The 7,379-nt window shown below is 34.1% G+C and overlaps 3 protein-coding genes across 4 annotated transcripts; 1 reads left to right on the top strand and 2 right to left on the bottom strand.

The window, feature by feature from the left end:
• Positions 1-1,127: 1,127 nt before the first annotated feature.
• On the bottom strand, positions 1,128-5,551 carry LOC117787776 (rho GDP-dissociation inhibitor 1). Its single transcript, XM_034626386.1, has 5 exons — positions 5,382-5,551; positions 3,027-3,220; positions 2,846-2,955; positions 2,666-2,780; positions 1,128-2,085 (listed from the first exon to the last, which is right to left on the bottom strand). The coding sequence occupies exons 2-5, from the start codon at positions 3,208-3,210 to the stop codon at positions 1,889-1,891; spliced, it is 606 nt and encodes a 201-aa protein (XP_034482277.1). The 5' UTR covers positions 3,211-3,220; positions 5,382-5,551; the 3' UTR covers positions 1,128-1,888.
• LOC117787777 lies at positions 1,978-2,626 on the bottom strand. Its single transcript, XM_034626387.1, has 2 exons — positions 2,160-2,626; positions 1,978-2,085 (listed from the first exon to the last, which is right to left on the bottom strand). Exon 1 carries the CDS (start codon positions 2,336-2,338, stop codon positions 2,234-2,236), a length of 105 nt encoding a protein of 34 aa, XP_034482278.1. The 5' UTR covers positions 2,339-2,626; the 3' UTR covers positions 1,978-2,085; positions 2,160-2,233.
• A 390-nt stretch (positions 5,552-5,941) lies between the features above and the next one.
• LOC117788579 (metaxin-2) lies at positions 5,942-7,283 on the top strand. 2 transcript variants are annotated; one of them, XM_034627366.1, is made up of 3 exons: positions 5,942-6,108; positions 6,172-6,881; positions 7,088-7,283. In XM_034627366.1, exons 1-3 carry the CDS (start codon positions 6,022-6,024, stop codon positions 7,092-7,094), a joined length of 804 nt encoding a protein of 267 aa, XP_034483257.1. In that variant the 5' UTR covers positions 5,942-6,021; the 3' UTR covers positions 7,095-7,283. The 2 variants fall into 2 exon arrangements, with proteins under 2 accessions (XP_034483257.1, XP_034483256.1); XM_034627365.1 differs by having other exon boundaries at positions 5,943-6,108; positions 6,172-7,283.
• The last annotated feature ends 96 nt before the right edge of the window (positions 7,284-7,379 follow it).

Below are 7,379 nucleotides of genomic sequence, written 5' to 3'. Positions count from 1 at the left end.
TAATTTGTTAAGTTAGATGTAAAATATCTTTATCTATGAAACGAACAAAATAATTAGGTAATGTTTATCCCTTTAGACTTATGCAATAATTTATAAGTACATTGAATTGTATTAAATTTTTTTGAAGTAAGACTGTGTAAATTAGTTAAAATATCTGACTGAAAGATACAGAAATATGAATTTTAAAGTGTTTACAGAATATCTCTCAGTCGAGAGCTGAAAGATTTCTTATATCCTTTGGCATTTGGTTGTTATTTTCATCATGCAACGTCCCAGTCACTTTTGATGGTTATGGGCAATAAGGCACAGATGCTGGAATGCAATTGCAGCTGCATATTGAAACATTATTGTTATTTGAAAGGCAGACGAAGCAGCTCAACAAGAATGCCATTAGATGGCTTTAAAAATGAGTAAATTATAGTTAAAGTCCCTTTACTTTGATATATATATTTATCTTTCTTTACTCGGCAGTTTTATTGTCTGACAAAGCAAAAAGCACATTACGATTTTGAGTGTTTTCGGAAATGCCCAACGGCCTCCATTTGTTTGTTGATGTTCCATTACACGATTTTCGCTTTGTATTTCGCACATTTTCCTCAGGCTTTCCCGTAGTTTTCAACTGCCAAGCTTATTTATTCATGCAATTGTGCTTGTCTTTAAAGCAATTGCCGTTTAAATATTTTATTTGTTTTTTTTTTTTTGTGTGCATTTGAAATTGTGTTCTCACCTGGCAACATGTTGATAATGAAGGTAAACAAGCCTAAACAACTGTTCTGAAACTCTCTCACGCAGACAGAACTGTTGTTTATACACCCGACAAAAATGTTTGTTATGATATTTGACACATGGCGTATGAGTAACTTTCAAGCGATATACATTTTCGCTATTGATGAAAACAACTAGTTCCCTTTCATTTTAGTGGGGGTTCAGCAGACTCAATTACTAAATATAAGATTATGTTGTCAAATCTAATTTTTTACTCATTGCCTTTAAGCGACATCAAAATATTTTCGCTAGGAAAATAAACATTTAAGAAAATTCCATGCCATCTGAATACATCAGTAGCGCTAGTATTATTACAAATTTTTTGTAATAAGCTAATTTTGTAAGAGAAACATAGTATCAGCTATATTTTAATACATTTTATTCTCATTGCTTTTCAGTTGCGCTTTCTTCATTCGCTTAAATTGTACACAAATTACACAGATAGATAGTTAGAATAGAGTACAGGGTTTAGCATTTTGTTTATATTGTAAGTTTTATATAATTTATCAATTAAATCAAATGCATTCAACAATTATACTTGCAGTACATTTATTATAAAGATGCGACTGCAATGAATACATCTTTGGACATTGGTATTAAATTTAAATTGAGTTCTTACATACAAATACAATCAAAAAGGGACTTTCATTATGTTAAATACAAGGCAAAATGCACAAAACTTTCTTAAAGTTTATTTATTTTCATTAAATCAGTTTGCGAATTTTATGTTATACATATCCAATGGCATTTAGAAGTGACTGAGTTAAGTGGTACAACTGAATGACTAACTGATCGATTGATTGACTGATTCAACTGACTGACTGATTTGACTGGTTGACTTACATATAGAAATATAGGCGAAAATTACTTTTCATCAGCACACACACAATTTATATAGTATCAAAAATACTTCTCATGGTTTCATTTACAAATTTTAAAATACAAAAATATTTTGATTAATACCGTTAACGAAAATACTTGATAATTGGAAGTTTTGGGCAACATTTTTACAAACGATTTTGCAAAAGTAATTTACATAAATTTGGTACATCAGTAAGTGCTATTATGTTTGGGTGTGTGTGTTTGAGTTTAAGTGTCTGTATGAAGGTGTATGTGCTGTTTCTTATGCCCAGTCCTTCTTGATCTCAAAGGTCCAATCCCACTTTAGATGTATGTGCTTATCATCATCCGTGAATACAGATGATACAGAGTATGTGCCACGCGATACCATGCCCGAGGGCGCCTCCTCAGCTGGCGTTAAATAGAATTGTATTTCCTTCTTGGGGGGATAAGAGCCAACCATATGCGTCATTTTGTCCACTGCGATAAACAGAACATTTGATAAGTGTTTATAGCAATTAATTTACAAATAATGAAATAATACAAAGGCTTACCCACAACTTAAATTAATAGTAATTAAATTATCCATAAGACGTTAAGCATTCAAAAAAATACAAATAAGATTTCCTCAGCACATTATTATGGTAAATATTGCAAAAGTAATAAACACTATGTAAGCCACACTAAATATGCCGCACAGCAGAGCAGTGCCATCAAAGCTGCTGGTTCCCATTCTAAAAGTCTGTCGATCTGATAGTGTTAACAGTGTAATACCTACTGAAATGGCATAATACGAACCCCAAGTTTTTCTGCTTACATTAAAAAGCCCTAAAAGTGCGACCGTGGCAAGGCCAAGAGAGACTGGTCAAGTGACTTTTAATCAATATCATTTACATTGGAAAAGCAAAACTGCTATAGTTGTGTTGGAATTTTAATAAACCATTTAATACAATCAATTCTTTTATCTGAGTACCTCACCTCTGCTTTAATGATTAGTACCTATTTATCTATGCAGTAATAAATCCCATTTATGCAGTAAGTATGTGAATAATATGCTTACCTGGCACACCCATTCGGTAGGTCTTTTGCACATACTTAAGGCCATGCACAATTTCACGTTGCACAATAAAATCAATGCGCACCTTGTATTGAACACCTTCCTTGATCACAAAGAGCTGTGAAAAAAAGTAAATTAGTTATGCAACATTACAACAGATAAATTCATTGAATAAACACTTGCCTGCTTTTTGAGGTTACCAATATCGCCGCTTAAATCCAATTCCATATCATCGCGTCCTTCGACAACTAGCGCCAGTTTCTTGACAATAACCTTCCGCGAATCATTGGGATCTACATATATAATAATATACTATTGTTTTAAGCATATGCCTCCATCATCAACATTATCTCTTGACACTTACCAACAATAATTTGTTCTGCTTGTGCAGCACCAAGCAATTTCTCCTTATAACGTCTCAAGCTCTCATCCTCCTGATCGGCGGCCATTATCTCTGCGATGGTCTTCTCCGGCGGTGCTTGGTAGTTGGAATCGTGCACATCCTCATCGTGATGTTCTTCAGCATGTTTCGTCTCTGTTTCAGCCATGGCAATTGAACTGTGAGAAATATATAAAATATTTAAAATAAGTTAATAATAAAATATAGACAAATCCAACTTCATCATTTAGATCTAAAATTAACAATGATTTACTCAAAAATATTTGCAGTAAGTTGATCAGTTCAGTGCCTGCAACAAGTGGTTTATGAAAATATTTTTATTAGACTTCGTCATATCATACACAGTATGTGGGCGATAATGCCTTTATTCCAGCATATGCAAATGAATTTTTATTAATTTGCGATATCACACGAAAAAAATTGCCCTTATACTTAAAACATTACCAAACCCACTTTCTCTTTTGCATATGGGACCACAGACTCACTTTGTAAATTTTTTTTTTAATTTTTAAAATCAGATCCTTTTTTAAATCCGATAGCTTTAAGCTTGCGCCTTTGATAATTAATCCAAAGTGCCGCATACGATTTTTGTTGGAGAAAGAAAATAACTTTTATTTTTGTGCTATTTTTAAAGATAATTTTACTTACAATTTCTAAGAATACTAAAAAAAAATAAATTTCTCATTTGGAGACCCAGATGTATCTTGTTACCTAGTGTAATTAAAGGCTGTGTTATGGCAACGACATTTAATAATAATTTTAGACTACAACATTTAGTTAGTGTAGTGAAGCAATAAGAAATTTTATCTAATATCGCTATATAAATATGGTTCATGGTTTATTATACATGTTTCAAACTCTGTTCAACTGCTTATTTTTCCAGATAGATATTATTGATTAAATTCCAATTATTAACGCATAAACGAACGCTACCTGGTCTATCTTGAGAGGAGCAGAAAGAGAGAGAGAGAGAGAGAGACAGCGCATATTGTTGCAGCTGTGTTCACATACTGTATAAGTACAAGTGTATGCAAAGGCCCAGCCGAATACAGACTCACATATGTATAAAGATAAGGCAGGCAGGCGTACACACACAAACAAACATGCAGGGCGATAAAGAGAGTAAGATAGCACTGGGGTGGGGTGGGGTGTGATGGGATGGGGGACGGGTCAGACCGGCATTGAATAATATTGACCAGAATGGGTTGACTACTAACACAAACACAAACACACACACTCAACCACACATAGCAGTGTTTCATTGTTCTTTACTTAATTTGGTTTTTTTTATTCGTTCATTATCTGAGATTGTTATTGGTTTTGCTTTTCATTATCTAAATACACGTCGCTGGCTTTATGCCCATTTTCCATGTGTGTATGTGAAGCGATAATTTTGTTCCATTTCCATTACAATTATTTTTTTCCAGTTTTGACTTTAAATGGGTTCTAAAATGCATAACGTACTAATTTAAATATAGTTGTTGAGTTATTGCCGAAGCTGTTATTGCTATTGTTATTGTGACGCATGGTCAACGACAAACCAGATAATAAACATTAATTTTTATACAGTTTTGTATATTTTTGCTTGAGATTTTCTTTATATTACTCAACTGAAAGAAAAAAAATAACAAGAATCAGTAAAAAAAAAAAACGAATTCCGAAAACACACTTTTCCTTTTCATTTTCACTTTTGGCAAATTCAAGATTTTCATTGTATTTGAATTGATTTACAAAACGCAAATTAATTAAGTGTGAATGGAAAATGGACAGGCCAAAAGTACGTACATATGTATATGTGTAGTACTTTTTGAAACAATTCAATCTTCAAAAGAAACATATTCAAATACTAAATCCAAACAAGCAAGAGTGAAAACAGAGATAGACAGAGATAGAAAGACAGAGTATAACAGAAGCGGCACAAAAAAAAAACTTGTACGACCCCCCGTCAAAGTGTGATGGATTTTGACGTGGGCAGGGGGATTATTCAAGGAAATACTTATGTATGTATGTACGCGTCGATGACGCTGCTTAGACAGCCTGATAAAGAAATGCACGGCACGCAGCGGCCACAAAGATCCAGACGCATGAATCACATATGTACACCAACACAAACACAGACGCTGGGGCCGGCATTACTAGCGCTTAATACTTGTTTGATAGCCATTTTTTTCGGGAGTGGCGCAGCTTTGGCTTGCAGATAAGCAAATTGTTGAAAACTTTTATAAAATAAGCTTTATTTCTGGCTATTTGCAAAAAAAAAGAGGTATGAACACACATACACATACTTAAAATACACAAAGACTGCAGACGCGAACTCACCTTTCTAATATGCAATATTAGTTATGAATGTATAATACACCTCAATATCAGTTTTCACACAATATCTCAATTAATTTTAGTAATATGAAATGTATGTAATATCTTTAATATAAACAACCAAAATCTAGAAAAAGCACGCAGCGAAAAGTGAACAAAATGAGCTGTTCATTAAAATATGCATCTGAACAAAGACGCTGCCACCTAGCAGAGAAAATTACAGTTAAGTTGAACGTCTGGCAGCCTTTCACATTGACCTAGATCATATTTCATTTAAGTGTCTTTCCCAAAAATTAACTTTTTCGTTATTTTTCTACAATTGTTTCAATATTTTTGCAGAGTTTTTGTTAAACATTTTTCGAGTTTCGTGTAATTGTTAAAGAATTAAATTTGTAACTTTGTGACGAACTCCCACATTCATAGAATTACTCACTATTGTTTTAATATCAAATTTTATTGGATTTGTCAAAAATTAAAAAATTTTTTGTTACATTTTTGAGTCGCGCGCACTATCGCACATTTATTGAATAGACGTTCAAACTATCGGAATTTTTTTATGGGATTCAACGTTGCCACATCGTTTATGGGTTCAGCTGTTTGTTACTTCATCGCTGAATAAAGGCATTTATTTAATAAAGCTAAAATGCAAAGTTCCCAGTACCTGAATCAAATGCACACCGCCGACAAACTGGCCGAAGAGCCTTGGCCTGAAGATGCTACAATTTATCAGGTAGTAGGGTCATAACAGTAATTTGGCTCACTCCTAACTAATGTCTTTATTTGTTCCCGGCAGCCTTTTGAGGCTGAACAGATCCTGTTGCCGGAAAACGCAAGTTGTCTGGCTGTCAAGGCGTATCTAAAGATGTGCAATCTGCCATTTGGCATACGATCCTGTGCAAATGCTGAGCACATGTCACCTGGCGGACGAATGACCAAATTACCATTCATTCGGGCAGGAGCCTTTATTTTTGCCGAGTTCGAGCCAATTGTAAGTTTCGTTGAGCAAAAGGAGATGGCAATTGGTGACTTTCTGGATGAGGACTCCAAGGCAGACATGCGCACGTATGTTTCGCTGGTGGAGAACATATTCACAATGGCCGAATTGTACATAAGCTTCAAGAACGAACGGGTCTACAAAGAGGTAACCGCACCCCGCAATGGAGTTGTTTTTCCTTGGCCCTTAAGCATGATGCAGAACTATAACAAGCGCCGGAACGCACTACGTCTGTTGCGGGTATATCAATGGAATGATCTGGATATCGATGATGTCATCGAGAAGGTGTCCAAATGCTGTGAGACACTGGAATATAAACTAAAAGAATCACCGGATACACCATTTTTCTATGGTGAATTGCCCTGCGAATTAGATGCCATCGCATTTGGACACTTGTTTAGCATACTAACCACAAGGCTGCCCAACATGGCGCTGGCACAAACTGTCCAAAAGTTTAAGCATTTGGTGTCATTTTGCCGTTTTATCGATGAGAAATACTTTCAGATGAGGTGCTTACAAGATTAGTTATTAGATGTCATCTTCAGTTATAGTTTTGTACATAAAAAATTTGTCACAATTAACAATTTAATTTGTAACATTGTTTCCCATCGAAAGCACTTCAAGGCACTGCATTTTATTTTGATGATTTTGGCATTTCTACTTTCGCCATTTAAAAAAAAACTTTAAAATAACTTGTTCCTAACTTTTCTTGCAGCAAATAAATCCGTGGCTCAACTAACACCATCGAATGTTTAGAGAGTTGACCTTGTGTTTGAATTAAATCTATTGTTTTTATAAATGATAACTATTTCAGTTAAAGCATTAGGCATTCTGATTAAGTTAATTTAAACAAATTTGTATGCATTGTAAAAATATATATGCAAAACTTTATTCAGCGGTCCTAAAATTCATTTCTTGTTGTTGTCAATTAATACCTAGAAAAGTTGTGTTGAACTGTTGCCTGGTTGATTGATTGGTTTTAGAAATATATGTATATATACATATAT

This window comes from Drosophila innubila (assembly GCF_004354385.1).
Source record: "Drosophila innubila isolate TH190305 chromosome 3L unlocalized genomic scaffold, UK_Dinn_1.0 0_D_3L, whole genome shotgun sequence".
NCBI classification, from domain to species: Eukaryota; Metazoa; Arthropoda; class Insecta; order Diptera; family Drosophilidae; genus Drosophila; species Drosophila innubila.
The sequence above is the reverse complement of the archived record's forward strand: the minus strand, read 5'-3'. Positions and strand labels throughout refer to the sequence as shown.

What these genes read in the sequence shown, in the direction of transcription:
- LOC117787777 (XM_034626387.1), bottom strand. Translation starts at nt 2,338, where the DNA reads ATGGGAACCAGCAGCTTTGATGGCACTGCTCTGCTGTGCGGCATATTT.
- LOC117787776 (XM_034626386.1), bottom strand. Translation starts at nt 3,210, where the DNA reads ATGGCTGAAACAGAGACGAAACATGCTGAAGAACATCACGATGAGGAT. An exon ending in AGCAGAACAAATTATTGTTG is followed by an intron (nt 2,956 to 3,026) that starts GTAAGTGTCAAG and finishes TTATATATGTAG; the next exon opens with ATCCCAATGATTCGCGGAAG. An exon ending in TTGGTAACCTCAAAAAGCAG is followed by an intron (nt 2,781 to 2,845) that starts GCAAGTGTTTAT and finishes TTTTTTTCACAG; the next exon opens with CTCTTTGTGATCAAGGAAGG.
- LOC117788579 (XM_034627365.1), top strand. Translation starts at nt 6,022, where the DNA reads ATGCAAAGTTCCCAGTACCTGAATCAAATGCACACCGCCGACAAACTG. An exon ending in AAGATGCTACAATTTATCAG is followed by an intron (nt 6,109 to 6,171) that starts GTAGTAGGGTCA and finishes TGTTCCCGGCAG; the next exon opens with CCTTTTGAGGCTGAACAGAT.